Source organism: Phycodurus eques, chromosome 19 (genome assembly GCF_024500275.1).
Source record: "Phycodurus eques isolate BA_2022a chromosome 19, UOR_Pequ_1.1, whole genome shotgun sequence".
Classification (NCBI taxonomy): Eukaryota; Metazoa; Chordata; class Actinopteri; order Syngnathiformes; family Syngnathidae; genus Phycodurus; species Phycodurus eques.
This window is the reverse complement of record NC_084543.1, coordinates 2431559-2451791: the sequence shown is the minus strand read 5'-3', so window position 1 is coordinate 2451791 and position 20233 is coordinate 2431559. Positions and strand designations below refer to the sequence as shown.

The 20233-nt window shown below is 46.2% G+C and overlaps 3 protein-coding genes across 6 annotated transcripts; 2 read left to right on the top strand and 1 right to left on the bottom strand.

Moving 5' to 3' along the window:
* Positions 1 to 7727, top strand: dhx32a (DEAH (Asp-Glu-Ala-His) box polypeptide 32a). Of its 2 annotated transcripts, none has more exons than XM_061664073.1 (11): positions 1 to 387; positions 1960 to 2153; positions 2904 to 3279; positions 3428 to 3667; positions 4107 to 4200; positions 4500 to 4649; positions 5353 to 5544; positions 5740 to 5880; positions 5971 to 6161; positions 6231 to 6421; positions 6775 to 7727. In XM_061664073.1, exons 1-11 carry the CDS (start codon positions 82 to 84, stop codon positions 6917 to 6919), a joined length of 2220 nt encoding a protein of 739 aa, XP_061520057.1. In that variant the 5' UTR covers positions 1 to 81; the 3' UTR covers positions 6920 to 7727. The 2 variants fall into 2 exon arrangements, with proteins under 2 accessions (XP_061520057.1, XP_061520056.1); XM_061664072.1 differs by having other exon boundaries at positions 6727 to 7727.
* bccip (BRCA2 and CDKN1A interacting protein) lies at positions 7238 to 10436 on the bottom strand. Its single transcript, XM_061664074.1, has 7 exons — positions 10260 to 10436; positions 10026 to 10100; positions 9837 to 9917; positions 9163 to 9249; positions 8893 to 9080; positions 8622 to 8790; positions 7238 to 8050 (listed from the first exon to the last, which is right to left on the bottom strand). The coding sequence occupies exons 1-7, from the start codon at positions 10398 to 10400 to the stop codon at positions 7880 to 7882; spliced, it is 912 nt and encodes a 303-aa protein (XP_061520058.1). The 5' UTR covers positions 10401 to 10436; the 3' UTR covers positions 7238 to 7879.
* Positions 9997 to 19844, top strand: LOC133395294 (matrix metallopeptidase-21-like). Of its 3 annotated transcripts, none has more exons than XM_061664070.1 (14): positions 9997 to 10030; positions 11246 to 11319; positions 11399 to 11482; positions 11592 to 11682; positions 11897 to 11971; positions 12255 to 12329; positions 12731 to 12814; positions 13619 to 13704; positions 16430 to 17255; positions 17613 to 17752; positions 17811 to 17952; positions 18024 to 18281; positions 18884 to 19056; positions 19130 to 19836. In XM_061664070.1, the coding sequence occupies exons 2-14, from the start codon at positions 11257 to 11259 to the stop codon at positions 19436 to 19438; spliced, it is 2406 nt and encodes an 801-aa protein (XP_061520054.1). In that variant the 5' UTR covers positions 9997 to 10030; positions 11246 to 11256; the 3' UTR covers positions 19439 to 19836. The 3 variants fall into 3 exon arrangements, with proteins under 3 accessions (XP_061520054.1, XP_061520052.1, XP_061520055.1); XM_061664068.1 differs by having other exon boundaries at positions 10001 to 11009; positions 19130 to 19834; XM_061664071.1 differs by lacking the exons at positions 9997 to 10030; positions 11246 to 11319; positions 11399 to 11482; ... (3 more) ...; positions 12731 to 12814; positions 13619 to 13704 and adding an exon at positions 14253 to 15505 and having other exon boundaries at positions 19130 to 19844.
* The last annotated feature ends 389 nt before the right edge of the window (positions 19845 to 20233 follow it).

The window sequence follows — 20233 nt, the reverse complement described above, 5'->3', positions numbered from 1 at the left end:
CCATCAAGTGCAGCAGCGACGACGGAGCACCTTCAACTCCGCTCGGAACGCTGACATTTCGAACTCGCCCATAAACGCGCCATGACCGACAACGTCAAGAGCGAAGCCCAAAAGAAGCGTCGAAGTGAGGCCGACTGGGCCGACAGCGAGGCCCAAAAGAAGCACCAAAGTGAGGCGGAGTCGGTCAGCGAGGCTCCCTTTTGCTTCGGAGACGAACTGGAGCTGAACAGGTTCGACGGTTTACCTTTCTCGTCGCGGTACTACAAGCTGCTGGCCGAGAGGAGGACGCTGCCCATGTGGACTTTCCGGCGACGTTTCGACGACGCGCTCGTCCACGCGCAGCTGCTGGTCGTGTGCGCGCACGCCGACGTCGGCAGGAGCACGCAGGTGAGCGGACACAATATTAGGTACACTTGCACCACAATTTACAACAACAGCCAAAAACAATCCGAGAATAAGTCTGTGTCACTTGTTACTTTAACATTTTTTACTTTTATTTAATAGTGACATTAATTATGTCACCATAGCATGTTTTTTTAGAAAGATTATATACATTAAATAATTAATTCAAATTTTTTTTTAGTGGACCACGGAGTCTGTCAAAAATATATTTTTTAATTACAAATAAAATAGTCTTATTACACCCATAAAATGGTTATTAAAACTTTTTTAAAAAGTTAAAACATAAAATAAAATCTCATAAAAATATATATTGTTTATCGTTTACCAAAACGGGTTTTAAAGTCAGTACAATGAAAAAGTTGGGGGGGGAAAAATCATCAAAAGAAATGAAAATATTGTTTACTATTACACCCGGTTATTTAAAGAAATGCATAGTAAATATGAAAACAAATAAAATAAAAAAAATTACACTGTATATCAGTTAATTATACCCGCGTGTTTAAAAAAAATACTAAAATAAATGTTTTTTCTTTCATTTTTATCTAAACTGCAAAATATATAAGAGTTGAAATATTTTTACAATAAATTAAATGTATATTTTCCATTTTATCTGTAATGTATCCTTTGTTTTGGTTATGGTTGAGAGGCCTTAAACGTTACCATCCCTACAAACTACACCTGTAAAAGTACATTTCTATTCAATATATATTTCAAAAATTACAAATACATTATAAAAATTACTTGCATATATTATCATATTTAAACAAAAAGATTAAAATATGGATGTGATCCAATACAAGAGCGCTATCGAAAAGTCTGCCTTTTCAAACAATAATTTGACTGCGTCATATCGGTTTATCGGCAATTATTTGGGTGAAATTATTTCGCTGAACAAGAGCAACCGCAATAACAAATCCATTTTTGAACCAATACCTCTCTGACACTATCAATCAAAAGTGCAAATGATCATCTTAGTGAAGCGATTGTGTTTCCATGCGACTCTTGTATCGGATGCGATTCGATGGCGCTTCCGATGTTGTTGCTGTTTGCAGCTCATCTGCGATCCTGCCGAGCTCGTCACTTGCTGCCCTAGCACGTTCGGCATTATGAGCGCTAATACCGCCGTCCTCGCTGTTTGCTTTGCCGTGCGTTTTGTTGCCGTAACCCACAGGGGTCAAAATCCAGGCCCGGGGGCCAGATCCGGCCCGCCACATCACTTCATGTGGTCCACTGCAGCAAATGAAGTGTGTCTACGTTATGTGCTTAGTTGTTTTCATTTTTGGCAGACCAACATTGCAATTTTTCGTCACCTTTAACAGATATTTCCCCAAATCCCTCCTTAAGAGCCACCCTTCAATTTTGTAAATCCCTGATTAATTCCTATTAGATTGCATGGGAAGTTTCCAACTTTGAAAATTCTTGGAATTTTTTTTAACCCTAGTAAGTACACACATTTGGCCCTCTGAGGGAAACTAGAACTACAATGTGGCCCGTGACCAAAAGGAGTTTGACACCCAGCTGGAAATGCCTTATTTCTGTTTTTTTTTTATCTTACAGATCCCTCAGTGGTGCGCAGAGTTGTGCCTGTCGGCTCGCTACCGCCACGGCACGGTGGTGTGCACGCAGGCTGGTGGGCAGCGGGCCGTGGACTTGACCTTGCGCGTGGCCGACGAAATGGACGTGAACGTGGGCCACGAGGTGGGCTACAGCGTCGGGCGGGAGACCTGCTGCTGCGCCGATACTGTTCTCAGGTCAGCTGCCCGGACCTCTTACGTAGCACCGTTGTGCGAGAAAACCAGGTGCGGAAGAAAAATTCAAAAGAAGCTGTCGTCTTGTGATTTGTAATGTTAGGTTGAAGGGTGCAAGGGTTAAAGGTAAGGGGCAAGGGCCTAGGGGCAGAGGTAGGGGTAGGATGGTTAAGAGTTTGGGATAAGGGTAGGATGTTAAGGGTGGTTCGGAATAGGGTAGGAAGGTTAGGGATAAGAGTAAGATGGTAGGGTGCCGAAATTGTCGTTGTGAAAAGGTTGAAACCATTGGTCGTTTTGATAAAAATGTCGTTTTCCTCTTGCCGCCTTCTCTTCTCGACTCCACCGGGATAACGCCCGCTATACATCGAAGAAAACGTGATGAATCAGTTTTGATGTCACATTTGGGTGGGCCCCTGGAAATCTTGCAGGACCCCAGGCAATTGCCTGTCTTTGCTGAATGGTAAGTCCGAGGGTAGGCCGGTTCGGGGTTTGGGCCTCACTCTAACCTGCAAGGTGTTAGCGGGGTCAAACACACTATGATGTCATGCTATTAAACCACCAAGATCAGGATTTAACCATTGTTACAATGAAATGTACTGTGAGGCCCAATCAAGGTACCTTCTCCAGGACTAAAATTCTACATGGTCAGTAGGCTCCTACTCTTGACGTTTAGGGTACCGAAGAAGAACCTTTGAGGGCACCAGCCTTGGTGACAAGTATAGTACACCTAAAGGTGCACGTATCCCTTCTCAGGTACTGCACTGATGACATCTTGCTCAGAGAGATGATGTCCGACCCTTTTCTGGAGCAGTACGGCGTGATCGTCATCGACCAGGCCCACCAGAGGACGGTGAGTACTGACCTCCTGCTGGGCCTCCTGAAGGACATCCTGGTGCACAGGCCCGAGCTCCGGGTGGTGGTCCTCACCGCCCCGCCCCTGACAGACGAGCTTCGGAGTCACTTCCGAGGAGCCCCGATCATCAGCCTGGAGTCGCCTTCGTCGAGTCTTCCCGAGGTGGTGCACAGCGGGGCCGGAAAAGATTACTTCTACTCTGCTCTGAGGCTGGTTCTAGAGATCCACCGCACCAAAGAGGACGGGGACGTCGTCGTGTTTTTGGCATCGGAGGAGGTGCGTTTTTGCCCCTTCTGTCAGTCCGACCGTGTCCCTACAATGCATCCAGAAAGTCTTCGTTTTCAAAAACCGAAGCACAGTGAATACTTTTGGGATGCACTGCAAGGCAATTTGGCCCAGTCTTAAGGTCTGACTCCTTCCGCAGGAGGTGCACTGCGCCCACAGCATCCTGCAGAAAGAAGGATCCAGACTAGGAGCACACCTGGGCCGGATGGTTCCCGTGGTCCTCGGTCCCAGCCGGGGAGGACTCGGGCGACCGCCGGATGAGCGAGGAATCTGTGGAAAATCCCGTAGAGCTTTTCTTACCACCGAACACGGGGAGGACCTGTGGTGGGCCATGGAGTCCGTCAACTTTGTCATTGACTGCGGAGTCCAGAAGAAAATGGTAACTTCTGGTTACAGGGTATTACCTCTGCCAATGATTATTAGTTAGCAGGACAAAAATAAACAACCACAGAACGGTAGCGTCCTGTACAACTTTTACTTACATCAACATAATGTAGCCTACAAACGGACACGCAAAAATACAATGTTCCGAAGTTTTTCACTTCTCGTTTTGCCGTTGGAGACACGGTACAACCGTTTCCCTTGCCCCAGAATAAAAAAATCGGTACGGTCCCATTGGCCGATTCCTAACATTGCACGTCATGCTCCATGTACCACGAAGTAGCCTGCTCACGAACATTCGGACGGACTAACATACATTAGAAGGCGCTTCGATTTCGAGAGCATTCGCCCCTTTTCCCCAGTATTAAAAATGGTATGATCAGGTCATTAGCATCAATGTCAAAGTCACGGTTGATGTTTTGTTTTTACTTTGTGAGGTCTACAATCCGAGAATAAGAGCCAATTCCGAGGTGCTCCAGTCCATCAGTCAATGCCAAGCTGAACTACGCAGGAAGCTGTGCGGACCAGCAGGTACAGCCAAGCCGCTGCATATTCGCCGTTTTTGTGCTCAAGGCGAAGCCTTGTACAGTATCGTATGAAAATATGGCTTAGGCTCTATCAGGTGGCATCTTGGTGCACAGCAGCTATGTTCGAGTGCCGGGAGGGGCTTGATTTAGTCAGGTCATAGCCTTGTCTAATACAAAATAGTACTTTGCCGCCATCTTGCGGCATCGATAAGTAATTAGATTTTTGTACAAATATCTTTACGTCGGGCACACTGCGAGCTGAACAACTTTCCTTCCTGATTTTGACGTCTTTTTACATCCCAGGTAAATGTTTCTGTTTATACGCGGACGACGGCCAACTTCCTGCGCGGAGATCCCCTCGGATCCTGGAGTCCAACATCACGGCCACCGTTCTCTTCCTGAAGAGGATGGCGATCGGAGGTTTGGGCCAGTGCGAGTTCATCGACCGACCCGGTGAGCTTGGCGGGAAAACGCTTGATAATTGTCTGCTGATTTTTTTTTTTTTTTTTTTTTTTTTTTTTTCTTCCCCCCCTCCCTCGGGAGGGGTGGTCTCGTTCCCACGGACTTGGTCTTTTTGTGCTCAGAGGAACTCTATCTGTTTGGGCCCGTTGAGGCGTGACTGAGCCGAGCCGACGTGAGCCGGCTGCCCGGCATTGTTTGACGGTCGGACGAAAAGGGGGACAACTCGTTAGCGATTACGCAACCGTCGATAGGAAACAATGTGGACTTGGTCACCCTCGGTGATTGGTCGCTTACCCCGCTTGCTCTTTATCGGTCGATCTATTTGTCAATCATTCCGCTTACAGAACAGTAAAGGAACTTCCTCCAAATGCACTGTGGCTTGTGTTTCTCCATACAGTAGGTCCCGCCTTCTTCGAAGAAATGACACTGTCATTGTTTAGGGATACCTGTCAATCGCTACATGTAGCACTAGTGACTTTCGTTCTTCATGCAGACATTGGTCAATCTACATGTCAGCCGTTACGTGCAGTGCTGGTGACTGGTTGGTTACGTCGGTTACTCTTCATTGGTCACACAACGTGCCAATCATGACGCATACCGAACAGAAAAGCGCCTTTGTCAAACTGTTAATGTAACATTTCCTCCTTTTTGTGAGTCGTGACTCCTGTTGGGATTTCGTCCTCCCTCGAGGCAGATCCCGCGGGTCTCATGCAGGCCCTGGAGGAGTTGGACTACCTCGCCGCTCTGGACGACGACGGCAACCTCTCCGAGATCGGCGTCGTCATGTCCGAGATTCCCCTGGAACCTCAGCTGGCCAAAGCGCTGCTGGCGTCCTGCGAGTTCGACTGCGTCAGCGAGATGCTGACCGTCGCGGCGATGCTTTCGGGTACCCTCCGACGGTAGCAAGAAAAATGTCGCTTTAATTGTAATACACTTGTCGCTTCCTGCTTCTCCGCCAATCGCCAGCCACTCTCTCTCAACCACATGCAAATGATTCATTGAATTTAGAAACTAAAGCATTTATTATGAATTTCTTGTATTAGAATGTAATTAGATGGTGTGTTCTTCTCCTTCTTTTAAGCTCCTAACTGCTTCACGGAGCCTCTGTCCGGAATGACTCACGAGGCCTCGCAGTGTCACAGGAACTTCCAGCACCACGAAGGCGATCACTTCACCCTCATTAACGTCTACAGCGCCTTCAAGAGAAGCCAGAAGGATCCGCGTAAGACAAAATATCATTTTATGGGCACGGAATATTTCCTGGAGCTTCCCAGTTTTTGTTGTATTTCAAGATTGTTAATTTTCCTTGAAGACTTCAGTGTGGAAATGTGGTGCAGAGACCATTTCCTGGACCATTCAGCCCTCCAGACGGCCGAGAGCATCAGGGCGGAACTGACCGACACGCTGAACCGGATCGAGCTGCCCGTCTCTGAGCCGGCGTTCGGCACCAGTAGCAACGCGGCCGACCTGAAGCGAGCCCTGCTGGCGGGCTTCTTCATGCAGGTGCGTCGCCCGAATTTCCTCAACTAAACGTTCCTCTGTCGACTTCCTCTCCCGTCTCGCCTTCTTAAGATCGCTCGGGACGTGGATGGCTCTGGAAATTACCTGATCCTCGCGCACAAGCACGTGGCCCAGGTCCCCCCGCAGTCCGGCTACGGACCGCGCGCCGGCAAGCTGGGGCTGCCCGAGTGGGTACTGTTCCACGACTACAAGCTGGCCGAAAACAACTTCATGAGGATCGTCACCCAGATTTCACCGCAAGTGTGAGTCTTGGGAATTCATATTTTAATGTACAGTGGTACCTTGGCTTGGCGACATATTGCCGCACAGGTCCCACTGTGAGGTCAAGGCGAATGTTTACGCTTTTCAGACAGCTGAGTGTTCATAGATTTTTTTTCCTCCTCATTCTATTTTCAGCATTTAAAATTGCGTGAAAATAACAGATGTAGGGACAGACCAATATAAATTTGTGGAAAAAAATATGAACGCAACAAGAGTATCCATATTCATCGGACTTTGTCACCGTCTTTCACTCTTCTGTTTTTTTGTTCTCTCGCCTTTGTTGTAGCTTTATTCAAACGGTTCCGCTCTACTTCTTCTACAACCTGCCCCGCAGCGAGAGCAAAGACATCCTGCAGCACATGCTGGACCCGCACGCCAGCGCCGACACTTGTAAGGACGACAGACACAAAGCCAGCAGCCACGCTGACGATAGCAACAGCAGCGCTGTGCAGTCTACGGATCGCTGTGCCATCCAATGAGGTGGTCATCATTCAACAACTGTTTCACAAAATGGTACAAAAAGCGGCCAGAAAACTGAACCGACTTAATGACAACAGTGTAATCTTTTGATAGGTCTATCATTCAATATTGTGGTACTGTTTATTTGGGGGGGGGGGGGAATTATTAAATGACAGTTTCACAGAGTGGTCAGATAAAATGAAAGTAAAGAAATTACTTTTTTTTTTTTAAATATATATATAAAAAAGAGCAACAGGATGGTTTGAACTGATAGGTGTCCTACAGTGTCTTTCATTCTCACAAGTCAGTCCAGTAACGTTTCGCTTTTCTACAACCTGCGTGACATCCTCTCAAGAATTATTTTTTTCTTAAAAAAAATAAATAAATAAAAATACAAAATTGTAAACAGAAATCGTAATTCAAGCAATTCTTCAATCATAAATTTCCCGAGTCGTGCTATTGTGGTTAATGCTAACTAGCATTAACGCCTCTGAGTGAGCTAGTTTTCCTTGAAAAGACAAATAGCAAATGTTACTCGTTGCTTTAGTTTGCCCTGCATAAATCATTACATTTGCGAGCCATGTTAATGTGGCTAACACTAACATAGCTAACTTTGTAAAAATATTTTAACTATAGCACAATGTGAGTAAATTAATTAAATCCCATATGAGTTTTTTCATACTCATCTGCAACCGTTTTCGCTAGTTTTTTTTTTTTTTTTTTTTTACACGTAAACAATTTTTAAACTGTATAGCACATGTCTGGAAAACTTAATTGAATCTAGTACACTGTGAAATTCTTTAAAAAGCACAAACAATTTCAGAGGACTTCCAAAAGTTTCCTCCCCCACCCTGCTGTATAGTCACTGCCATTGCATGTGTATTAAATCTTTACTGTAATAATAATGACTGTCCGTTTTTTTTTTTTCCCGGGGATGAGGGGAATTCCTCCCGGCCTTTATTCGGTGACGCAACCGCTCGTCACACGGTCAGATATTCTTTGAGTTTGTCCATGACGGCGGACATCCGGTCCACCGGGATCAACATGACCGTGCGGAACGGCTTCATGGGAACGTCGTCGAAGGACCAGCGGCCGCTCAAGCACGAGTCGGCGTCCTCCTGAACCGAGAAGTGGAACTTGGAGACGGCGTGCTGCGAGAAGAAAACAAAAAAAAAGCCATCAGAATTTGTCATTCTATCGCAGTGACTGGGGAGTTTAATTCGTTCCATGAGCAAGTTTGTAACTTGATTTACAATGATGTTTTTTTTCAGCCCTCCAGGATAAGGTCATTTCCAAGCAAGGGTTGAATCAAGCTCACGGTGTTGCGTTTTCTGAAAACGTTCAAAAGATGCTAGGCTAACGAAAAACAAAAGTTTGTAATTGCAAATGCATGCCACAAGATGGCAGCGAAGCACTTTTTGTCAATTAGACAAAGCTACGGTCTAACTAAATGAAGCTCCTCAACTCGGTTCAACATAGTTGCTTGGCACCAAAGCAATATTTTTATGAGGTACAGCTTTGGCCTGAGCACAAATACGGCAAATAAGTTAATTTTTGTACTATCTAACTGGAGGACAGGTTCCCAAAAAATATCCGCAAATGCCGAACCCTAAATATGCGCAGCGTTTACTGTGCTCGTATTAAATAAATTGACCAAGCGACGGCTTGAAAAAAATGGTAAATTGGGACACTCATAAGTCAAGGCAGCAGATTTTCCGGTACCTCGTAGAAGAATTCCTCCTCAGCATTGATAAACATGTATTCGTCCTTGGGGGCGGAGCCTCTGGCGGGAACGCTCTTGCCGACCTCCTTGCAGGTCTTGCTGATCATCAGGCAGTAGTGGTACTTCCCGCTGGGCTTGTTGGTTCGCTCAGCTTCACGGATCTCCTCCCTGTCCGAACAAAAGGCATTCGGACATTATATTCTGCAAATGTTTTCCCCCGTCAAAAAGATGAAGTGCAAAATGTAACTGGGTGAAGGTGCAGCAACTCACTGTAGCTGCTTGTGCAGCGGCAGCGCGATCTGCGGCGGCACGTTGACGAAGCGCTCGCTGAGCAGGAGGCCGACGGGCTCGGCCGTGTCGCCGAGCGTCTGCTCCAGCTGCTCGGCGGCGGCGCGGCCCGAGCTCTTCTCGCACTGGTCCAGGATCAGCTCTTTCAACTGCTCCACGCACTGCACACCCTACACACACGAAGACGACGCGTGGCGGACGTCCGAACGGCTCCTTCGTCTCGCGACAGACGACGACGACGGATGGTCTTACCTTTCGTTCTGTGAGGTTCAGCATGGTGATGAAGCCAAACACTTCATCTGGGTCGTCGTCGTCGCTGTCTTCGGGCACCTCTGCTTGCTAGGGAATCAAAATATGTTTTTAAAACATATATGATTAATTATAAAGACATGACTATGAATTCATGAAACGTTTACAACATAATAGATTTGCATAAAATAAAACGTGTACGTTTCATAAAAATACAAGTTTATTTCTCAATTATAACATTTAAAATATGTTTCGTAAAATGAGGGTTAGGAATTTATTAAATAAAAATGGATATAACTATAAAACTTAAATCTTCAAATAAAATTGTTTATAAAATGTACAAAGTAAAAACTTTTTAAAAATATGTACAAATTAATAAACTTTAAAACTTTTATACAACTTTTTCAGGGAACTAAAAAAAATACAATTTTATAATAAAAATATCTTGAAATATGAAAACGTAACAAATCTTTCATATTTAACATTTTTAGAACAACATTTATACCAAAAATGTTATGAAATAAGAAATTATACCAAATAAAACTAAAATGTAAAACAAAAAACAAGTTAGTACAGTACCGTTGTTATAAAATCTAAATGTTTTGAAAATGAAATACTAAAATTGTAAATTGCCTTGACTTTAACAAGACGAAAGAAAGGGTGAACCAGCGACCCACCTTGATGACACTTCCGACATGGTTCTGCTGGATAATGATGTCGGTCATCTCTGACGTATTGACATGAGCCTTCAGAAACAGCTTGAGGGGGCGGGGACACCGCAGCGGTCACAAACACGTATGCAGACACTTTTTTTTTTTTTTTTTTTTTTTCCCAACTTCGAAAACATGCGCCTTCCCTCGACCAACCTGTTGTAAGAGCTTCTTGATGCCATTGTAGTCGTTGCGTGAAACGGCGTGGGCTTCGAAGTCCACCGTCACCTCCTAAATGGCGAACAAACCTGCTTATTTTACAGTCCCTTGTAAAAGATGTTAGAACTGAATTGAAGGCTAACATCACAGTCGACAGCTGCCTTAGCGTTAGCAACCTAGCGAGGCCGAGCATTCAGTCGGTCGTGTCTCAATGATAAACGTCATTCCCACCTCGTTAATCTCCTCTTCGGACGCTTGGCTGTCCTCCCCGGTGGAATCGCCGTCTTCCCCCAGACTCTCGTCCGTGCTGTCGTCGCTTTCCCGGGGATTCTCCCCCAGACCTACCGCCCTCTTCTTAGCCGACGACGCCATGCTGCAAACATGCGCCGAGCGTGGGCGTGGCGGAGAAGGACCTGGGGATTGCGCGGACGCCATTTTGGCTCAAACCTGGCGGGTTTCCGCATGGCGTGTCGTGAACGAAGGAGTTTCATTCGTAATTTTCACTCACGTTGAAATGCCAATTGGCAAAAAGTACTATGTATCTTTATAATATAGTAAAACTAACATCTGACGTAAAATGAACCTTTGTGGTGTTTAGTCAACTTTCAAAATTTCAGGAAACTGGTGCGTCTCCGGACGCCATTTTGGCTCAAATCTTCGGTTTCACATAGTTACATCAGAGCCAAAATGGAGATCGTCAAATGGAATAAACTCATCTCGAAGGGGTGACACTTATTCAAACTGCGTTTCCGCTCTCGACTCAAAGAGCGTTTCATTTGGGAATTGTTTTAATTACACATGAGTTGTGACACGCAAGTCGTGTTTGGGAGGAGTACGTTAGTGAATTTGACAATATTGTGCCCCCTCTTTGCTACTGGTCTCTTCGCGCTCAGCTGTGCGGACAAGCTAGCGAGTTTTGAACCCAGTTTTTAAAATGACAACAGTGGTGTGACGCAGACGTCATGGTGCGTTACGGCTAATGTAAGTGGCTTCGTTAACTGCTTAGTGAGTGAACAAAGACATGAAAAATGCTCCATCCGAGCTTCTATGTTGTTATCAGCAGGCTGACAGTTGATGGGTGTAGTTGAGCTTTCTGTGCATTCACGCCTTCCTTCGTGCTCACGTCACTGAATTCTTGATCACAGCTCCATTCATCACACACTTTTCGCTCCGAGATAATCAATAATTAGTTCGTTTGTGATTGCTCATTTTTCCAGTTTTAATCGAGATGAACGTGCTGCTTCTGAAGGCGCCACAAGATGGCGCTCCAGTGCCTGATCCCTACATCCAGGTAGTGGCACTTATTAAAAATCCACATTATTTTGTCATCTTTTAATGCTTGGCTTTTTTTCAATTATGCAATCCTACAGGAGATGGCATCACGTGGGCTTCAAGCAACCCTGCTGCCTGTGCTATCTTTTAACTTTGTATCGTTAAACACCCTCTCGGATAAGGTAACTCACCATTTTGTTTGCTCGACTTTGCCTTTTCTTTTTTTTTTTTTTTTTTTTTTTTTAACTTGTCAGCATACATGCAAGACAATTTATGCCATTTTCCCCTCAGCTTTTCCAACCGGAAAAATACGGTGGTCTCATATTTACGAGCCCGAGAGCGGTGGAAGCAGTGAAGATGTGCTTAGCGGACAGAAGAGAAGGTGAGACAAGATCCATGACCTTATTTCAAATGTAAAAAAGAAAATAGTTAACCACTGTTTACATGGCCTTCGGTAGACTTCACTAAAACAAATATGGCCCCCGTAAAAGAATGCCCACCTTGTTTTGAATGCCCCACCCCCAAAAAGTGTCAAAATAATGTCATACTGTCACAAAAGTGTTAACTAAAGAGTACTTTTGTGTCTTTTTCCACAGAATGGGAGCGGTCAGCCAAAGACAAGTGGAACGCAAAGTCCGTTTATGTGGTGGGCAAAGCGACGGCCGCCTTAGGTAAAGTCACCTGCCGCCGACACGAACGCGCGAGGTGCCGTTTGCGCCGTTAGCGCAAGTCACAACTTGTTGGCGACGCACTATTGTCGTTCCTCCGCAGGTGCGGCACCTTCCTGAAGTGTGTCCCACCTTCTTTTGTTGCTCTTTTATTGATCTTTTCATAACGTTTGGAAACAATAGGCGCCACAGTGCTTTCGGGTGGCAGAAAGTAATTGACTACAGCTGACTTCAACCCAGAACGATGGTTATGTTAGGTTTTTTTTTTTCTTCACCTCCTTTGCAGTACGCCGTCTTGGCTTGGATCCCCTCGGCGAGGACGCAGGGACGGCGGAGGTCCTGTCTTGTGTCATCATTGAACGTACGTTGGCATCCTTTTAGTTCTCCCCCCCCCCCGGCTTCAAAGTGCATCCCAACTGCAAGCGCTTCTTCCACTAACAATATGTCCGCAAACAAAGAGCAGCTCATCTACAAAAGCGAGTCAGTGTTAACAACTTGGCAATTTGGCCATTTTTCCGGCCCCTCGAACAGCAATTTTTCAAAAAAGCCGCTCGCCGAGCCATGCAGTTTGACAGCTCGTTTTGTTCAATTGTTGCTGACCGAAAATGTTCATGTATTAAGGATCATGTTTTCACGCATTTTTATTCCAACAGTCTATGAACCCAAAAAAATGATAGTTTGTAGTTGAGAGGACAAAAGCAAAACTAGGCCGTGTCGGAAGCACAGTATTGCAAATGACCGCATGTTTCCCTTCCCATGTAGGCGAGGTCACCAGTATCCCCCCACTTTTCTTCCCCTGCGGCTCCATCAAAAGAGAAGTCCTGCCTACAGCGTTGAGGGAGAATGGTAAGATGTCCTTTTATCATGAACACAAGCAAATGATGAATGGGATGTACAATAAAAAAAGTCATTAAACGACAGCGGCGCATCTAAGGCGGAACATCCTGGGAGCTCAATGTCCAATTTGTTCAGATTTTGAAACCGTTTTTTCCCTATAGGTTAAAATGGAAATAGAGATCGTTTTGATTTCCCTCACCGGATTAATTCAGTATCCATCCAGTTCCGAAGGGGAACGTTCTCAGCAACATTTGGGAACACATGATGGGAAGTGGACGTTTTAATGTTTGTATACAAATTTTGGGGTTGGCCGAGGCACTGCTTGAGGCTGGCTGATCCACTTGGAGAACAAGCCAATTTCACCCTATCCTTGTGGTATTTTGACAAAAGCTTGCTAGCAAGACACCTGGGAACTGTTTTCTATTGTGATAAATAATATTGATGAGCCTCATGCATCAAACATTTCAAATAATTTTAAAATATTCGTTTTTCTATTCTCCTCTTAAGTAGTGAGCAACAAATAAAACGGTTGTTTTCGTGACGTTTTTGGTCAAATGTTCAACTTTGTACAGCGAATCCCCCATTTAAGCGCAGTTCGGGATTTGCACATTTGGCTAATGGCGGATTTATTTTGGCGAACCTATCCCGTTATTCGCTGAAAACTCACCAACACGGCGCCATCTGGTGGCATCTCGGTGTCCAGAAATGATGTTGACATGAGTTGAGGAGTTTCATCGAGAGCGCGATTCGGGCTCGGTCCCCATCGTGGTTCACTGTACGCTGTACCTTTTGACTTCCTGTCTTGTCCACTAGGTGTTCCCCTCGAGACGCTGACTGTCTACCGCACGGCGGCACATCCCGATGTGGAGAAGAATCTCAACGACTATTTTGCAGCGCAGGTGATTCTCCACTCTTGCTATGTTGCACACGATATAATCAGTGTTCCCCAACCTTTCCTGAGCCAAGGGTTAAAACATAAAAGAAAAATGCCACCAAAGGTTACTTTGAGTTGCAATCTTTGGATGAAAGAAATCATCATTTTCGGACCAATGAAGTGGTTTGGGAATGACTGCTATCTCGTAGGCGCCGCCGCCACCACCATTTTTAGCATTGTCCCTCGTAGGGCCGGCCGGCCAGCGTGGCTTTCTTCAGCCCGTCGGGAGTCGACTTCTGCCTGGAGGCCTTACGCAGGCTGGCTGGCGAACGACTAGCGCAAATAAAGGTAAATATGGCTGTATGACGAACATGCAGAATTTAATCTGTCAGCAAAAAAACCCAATTCATAATAATAATATCATTCACAAACCCTGTATTGTGCAGTTTGCCGCCATCGGGCCCACCACGCGGGACGCCATGCAGGCCGAGGGTCTGAGCGTCAGCTGCACCGCCGAGAAGCCAACGGCGCAGAACCTAGCGGAGGCCGTTAGCAAAGCGCTGAAATGAACATTCAACTCTTTGTCAATCAAATGTGTAAACTGGACACTATATTAGGTACATCGAAACATCTAGGTATGGAGAAAAAAAGAATGCCACCGGTAAACCAAAAGGGCCATTTCAATTGGACACAAATGTGACTGCTGCTAATATTTTCCTAATTAGTGTTCGCACGCATATTTGCAATTTGCAGCTTCACCCATTCGCTGATTATTTCTTTGGAACGTATCCTCCGTTATCCGCTGTTGTTTTTGTAGAACTAGAATATAATGTCAAAGTATTGCTACTGTGCCAAGGGACTGTGTTGGAGTCATTTGAGGAGCTTCATGTATTGCTTTGCCGCCATCTTGTGGCACCTCCAGTGAACCCCCTCATCTTTGGGAATTTCTATCGTAAACTATCGTAATTCACTGCTTTTGCGCTCAGGCTAAAACCCTGACGAATATAAACATATCGCTTTGGCGCCGTCTTAGTAAGTTGAGGAACTTCATGTAGCGCTTTGCCGGCGTCTATTGACGATTACAATTGGTAGATGTTTGCCAGTGTATAATTTTTGCAGAAATTGGTGAGTCTATTATTATGTTATAGACCCCAAAAGGCGATTGAGTCACTACAAGACTGATTTTTTTATTTTTATTTTTTGTTTCCTGTTAGCCGGATTTCTTCTCAATGAGATACTGAAATAGGAATCACGTTCCCCACCCTGCCGGTGTACCTAATAAAGTGTCCAGTGTGTATATTTAAAACCCAGTTTTGTCTGTAGATTCTATTTATTTTCACTTGCGCGCCCCACAGCCACGGCACATGAATGTATTTTATATTCTATTGATGGTGACGTGTTTTTGTTGTTTGTGTGGTCTTTTCAATTAAAGTTTTTGCGTCGCTGTTCAAAGCAGGTGTTCTTCAAAGTCCTTTCAAACCCGGCGGAGCGTCTTACGACACGTCTGCACTGTTCGTAGCTAACGTCAAGTTGAGTGGCGTTTGCTTTTCACACGACGCCGTGGGACGACCCCGACCGACCCCCGACCCGAGTGACCACACCTGTGCCGGGTGGTCCTATAAAGGCGCACGGCCGAGCTTTTTTTCCCCCCCAGGAGACCGCTGACGTTACATCCCATCACGATGCTGACGTTCATCCAGCTGATCACTTCTTTGCTGCTTTGGACGAGCAGCGGCGAGAAACTTTTCCACCGTCGCGATCACTCTGATTTGCAGATGTTTCGCGCCCAGCAAGCTCAGACCATAACGGACAAGTACAGCGCGGAGGTAAACTTGCATCGAAAAAAGGCCATTCCACTTGGAAATAAAACTGATCTGGGATTTTGTTTATATTGACTGTCATTCAGTATTATCACCACCGAGAGGACGACTGGAGTTGAACAGTCACTTTTTTTTTTTTTTATTTCCTTGTATGATTTGTGTGTGTTAATATTCGAGGACCTTTGCAACTTAAATTTTGGTGCAGATTTTTAGAAAATGTCTTTTTTGTTTGTTTGTTTTTTTTGCTGTTCTTCTGTCGAACAGTTGGCAAAGCATTCATTGAGCATGAACACCACCTGCAGGACTGGAATGGAACAGATTTTGCTATCTTTGAGTGTGTCAGAATTATGAAAGTTGGCTTTTCTAGAAACTTGGACTTTGTTGAAATCACGGAATTCTTTGTTGATCAACCAGTTTGTGTGTGTGTGTGTGTGAGAGAGAGAGAGAGAGAGAGTGCAGGATGAGAGCGCAAAAGCTGGTACCGATTGTCTAGAAACTTGGTACAGAAGTAAGAATTTTTTTTTGAAACTGACTCTCATTCTGCATTTGTACTCCCGGAGGACTGGAGTGGAACTGCAATATGCTTTTATTTAAATGTTCCATATTATTTAGCAGGATTGCAGAAAACCTAGGACTGATTTTCTAATACAAAATCTTTCAACTGGCCTAAGAATTTTGTTTATTGACTGATTCATTCATAGCAATGCCATCCCTAGAGGACTGGAAGGGAACAGTACCAACCGCAACTTGAGTTTATTGTAATGTTCTCTGGTTTTTAGCAGTTTGGCAAAACCTAGTACTCATTTTCTGGAAACTTTGTAGAGAGTTAAAACAACATTTTGGTCCTTTTTTGACTCATTCTGCATGACTAGCAACTAGAGGGCTGGAGTAGAACTCCCGTGCCAATGATTGCATCCTTGTCTCGTTCAGCTATTCCTCTCCAGATACGGCTTCATGAAGCCAGTGAGGTGGGAGGAGATGCGGGACCAGGACGGGGATCTCGACTACGACGACGGCTTCTTTGACGACCTCCGAGCTAGCGTCCGGGAGGGGACCTCGGTGCCTCCTTCCGGGGATCGCCCTCCTCCAGACGGAGAAAGCCAAGCGTTTACGGCAGCACTTAAAGACTTCCAGAGGCTGTCCGGCCTGCCGGTGACTGGCGCGTTTGACGACGGCACCAGGGAGGCCATGAACAAGCCGAGGTGTGGCGTCCCCGACGAGGAAAGGGATCAGGAACCGGATGACCTTGCCGAGAATGTGGCCTTGGATGTTGAAAACGGCACCACTTGGAGCAAGACTGATAGCAACTACATAACAAGTGACACACTGTCTGGTGCTGCTAACGACTCTGAAATGTTATTAGTGAGGCTTAATGGCACAGAAAGTGCTCTCTCTGACACCAACAACACTGATTTCGGCCCAGATTTCAGGCCAAAAAACACCTCCGTGGATAACAATTCGGCAAAAATGCGCCCTAGCCCAGCGGTGGTGCGCAAGAAACGCCACCTGGCCGCCCTGGTCTCCCGGCGCAGGCGCAAGAGGGACCTGGGCGAGGCGGGACACGTGGCCTTCAGCAAGAACGTCCTGAAATGGCGGCTGATGGGCGAAGGCTACAGCAGTCAGCTGTCCATCGAGGAGCAGCGCTACATTTTCAGGCTGGCCTTCAGGATGTGGAGCGAGGTGTCGCCACTCCAGTTCGTGGAAGACAACCGCTCGCCGCTGGAGGATATCGACATCAGGCTGGGCTTTGGCACAGGTACGGCAACCCAACACGGCTTTCCGGTGGTTCGTCTTGGCCGGGGTGCACCCCGGACCGGTTGGCGTTCTATTACAATCCAGTGCTTCCTCACTGGAGAGCTCCAGTGTTGGGACTCTGCTCACACGACCATTTTTGACCAATCTGAGAGGAACATGAACAGAAAGAATGGTTCCTGGATTGTCAGACGTTTGGTCTCTTGGGCGTTTTTGATGACATCTGGGGAGTCACTTGCTTCCCGAGGATCCACCGTTCTTGGGATTCCAACGTGGGCCAAAATTGGGATCGCCTTCCATTTGAGGGGTTAACGAAACTGTTCTGTACCAACACCACACGATTACATTTTATGCCATCTAGGAAGACATCTCGGTTGCAACCAGCGGTTCGATGGAAGCGGTCAAGAGTTTGCTCATGCCTGGTTCCTGGGCGACATCCACTTTGACGACGACGAACATTTCACCGCCCCCGACGCCGGCAGTGGGATTAGCCTCCTTAAGGTGAGTGTCAAAGGATCCTGGATCCCGGTCTTTTTCCTGACCGGACATCTTCTTTTAGGTGGCGGTTCACGAGATCGGACACGTTTTGGGGCTGCCCCACATCTACAGACCTGGCTCCATCATGCAGCCCAGCTACTTGCCCCAAGAGGCCAATTTTGAGATGGACTGGATGGACAGGAAAGCCATACAGAACCTCTACGGTGAGCGGTGTCCAGGGTTGGAACGGGCACCGGAGGTTCTCACTTCAACTCTGTTCCGGTGTCGCTCACAGGGGGTTGCGAGGGCCGCTTCAGCACTGTATTCGACTGGATCCGACGAGAGAAGACCCCCTACGGCAAAGCGGTGGTCCGCTTCAACACCTACTTCGTGAGGGAGGGCTGGTACTGGCTGTACGAGAACCGGAACAATCGGACCCGCTACGGGGACCCGGTGCCGCTGCAGATCGGCTGGCGGGGGCTCCCTGCAGACGGAGTGGACGCTTACGTGCACGTTTGGTCCCGGAAACAAGATGCCGTTTACTTCTTCAAAGGTAGAATCTCACTTTGTCATCCAATACAGTGAACCCCCATCAGAGAGACCATTAAAAAAAATATAATAATTAAAAAAATAAATAATAATAATAATAATAAGAATAATAAATAAATACATTTTTGAAAATCGGCGCGCCCGTCCCGCATGCTTTAAACAAATACAAAAACACACAAAAACATTTTCGATTTATTTTATTTGAACACACACAAAACAGCAAAACGTATAAAACTGTGATTGTCTGTATAGTATGCTCCCTCTAGCGGTCAGTCCGCGGCATAGCTTCATTGTTGTTTTTCTTTTCTAATATTCAAGTGCAGTGCTCATGTTCAAACTGTGCATAATGTTACGCTGGCTTACGAAATTATTAAATCTACTTTTGAAAACCACTGGCAAACAAAATAACTGCTTAAATATTCATTATTTTACGTACAGTATGTCTTTTTACTGCACTTCAATCGATATTTATATGAATAAAAAATACAACTATACCAGATTTCCACTGCGTTCCACAAACAATCTGCGATGGGTGAATAGATATATCGGGGGCACACTAATTCCTTACGTGAGACGCTTGAGTGCAGAACTCCTCTGTTATGACAGGTACTCAGTTCTGGAAGTATGACAGCGAAAACGACAAGGTCTTCAAACAGGACCCAGAGGGCCACCGCTACCCCAGGAAGATTTCTGAGGGTTTCCCGGGAATCTTCGGTCCCATTGACACGGCCGTTTACGACCGAAGGGACTCGCGCATTTACTTCTTCAAAAGCAGTCTTGTAAGGATGTCAGCCAGGGGCATTTAAAAAAAAAAAATGAAGATTAGCAAATTTAAGTTACGTCTTCCGACAGGTGTACGCCTTCGGCGTGGAGTCCAACGGCACGGCGCCAGGTTTCCCCAAACCCATCCGAGAGGTATTCCCGCCGACGTCCGGCGTCGACCACCCGGGCGGCAACGTCGACGCCGCCTACTTCTCGTACGCGCACAACTCCGTCTTCCTCTTCAAGGACCGGCGCTTCTGGCAGGTGGCGAGCGGCCGCGACCGCCGCCGCCGCCGCCCCTTCCTGCCGCGTAACGGCCTGCTGCCGCACAAGGAAGTGGACCAGCGCTGGTTCGACATCTGCAACGTCCACCCCACCGCGCTCACGCTGACCAGATGAAGACGGACTTTGCTGTGAAAGACTTGGATGTGTGCCCCTCATGATGCGTCCTTTGCCAACTTGTGGCCCATTCAGCTATAATACAGTGCATCCGGAAAGGACTCGCAGTGCTTTGCTTTTTCCACATTTTGTTGGGTTACAGCCTTATAAAAAAAAAAAAACAAAGTTGCACATAACACCCTAAAACGACAAGATGAAAACTGGACTGAATTTACCACAGGTGGACTCCAATAAAGCTGTCAAAACATCTCAAGGTGGAGAAGTGGAAACTGATCCTCATGCAACCAGATTGGCTGCCCAAGCGAAGGTGTGCCAAGCAAAAAAGACTTCAGCCTGTAATTGCCAGCAAAAGGCTGCGTATACTTGTGTACATGTCGTTTTTTGCATTTTTAATAGATTGCACAAATGTCCCCAAAAGTCCAATGGCGCCTCGAGCTACGCGTTCAATTCATTCCGCAGCCGTGCTCGCATCTCGAAACACTCGTATCTGCGGTCATCATCGGGGGTTGTTGTGTGTCGAATTCAAAAACGGTGAAAAGAATTGAATTCCCTGTGGAATTCCGGCCGCCACCTCACAAATTGCGGGAAAGAGAAAAACCCGCTGTGAATGCTTCGTCGTACAGTAGCCGTCACGTGATCACGGTTTTGTTGGCTCCGATTGAGTTAAGTCTTTGAGGCATGGACGGGAAATCTAATGACCCCGTTTGCCACGTTAACGGGACACGTCGCACCATCGATCATAAGAGTGTCTTGTAATTGAAATGGCAAGTGATTGAAAAAGGAGCAGCCGCTTTT

Excerpts from the sequence above, each read along its gene's own strand:
- bccip (XM_061664074.1), bottom strand. The coding sequence starts at position 10,400 with ATGGCGTCGTCGGCTAAGAAGAGGGCGGTAGGTCTGGGGGAGAATCCC. Across the intron at positions 9,918-10,025 it reads TCAAGAAGCTCTTACAACAG|CTGTTTCTGAAGGCTCATGT; the intron begins GTTGGTCGAGGG and ends CGCCCCCTCAAG. Across the intron at positions 8,791-8,892 it reads CCGCTGCACAAGCAGCTACA|GGAGGAGATCCGTGAAGCTG; the intron begins GTGAGTTGCTGC and ends TTGTTCGGACAG.
- dhx32a (XM_061664072.1), top strand. The coding sequence starts at position 82 with ATGACCGACAACGTCAAGAGCGAAGCCCAAAAGAAGCGTCGAAGTGAG. Across the intron at positions 3,280-3,427 it reads TGTTTTTGGCATCGGAGGAG|GAGGTGCACTGCGCCCACAG; the intron begins GTGCGTTTTTGC and ends CTCCTTCCGCAG. Across the intron at positions 3,668-4,106 it reads GCGGAGTCCAGAAGAAAATG|GTCTACAATCCGAGAATAAG; the intron begins GTAACTTCTGGT and ends TTACTTTGTGAG.
- LOC133395294 (XM_061664070.1), top strand. The coding sequence starts at position 11,257 with ATGAACGTGCTGCTTCTGAAGGCGCCACAAGATGGCGCTCCAGTGCCT. Across the intron at positions 11,483-11,591 it reads TAAACACCCTCTCGGATAAG|CTTTTCCAACCGGAAAAATA; the intron begins GTAACTCACCAT and ends TTTTCCCCTCAG. Across the intron at positions 18,282-18,883 it reads TGCCGTTTACTTCTTCAAAG|GTACTCAGTTCTGGAAGTAT; the intron begins GTAGAATCTCAC and ends CTGTTATGACAG.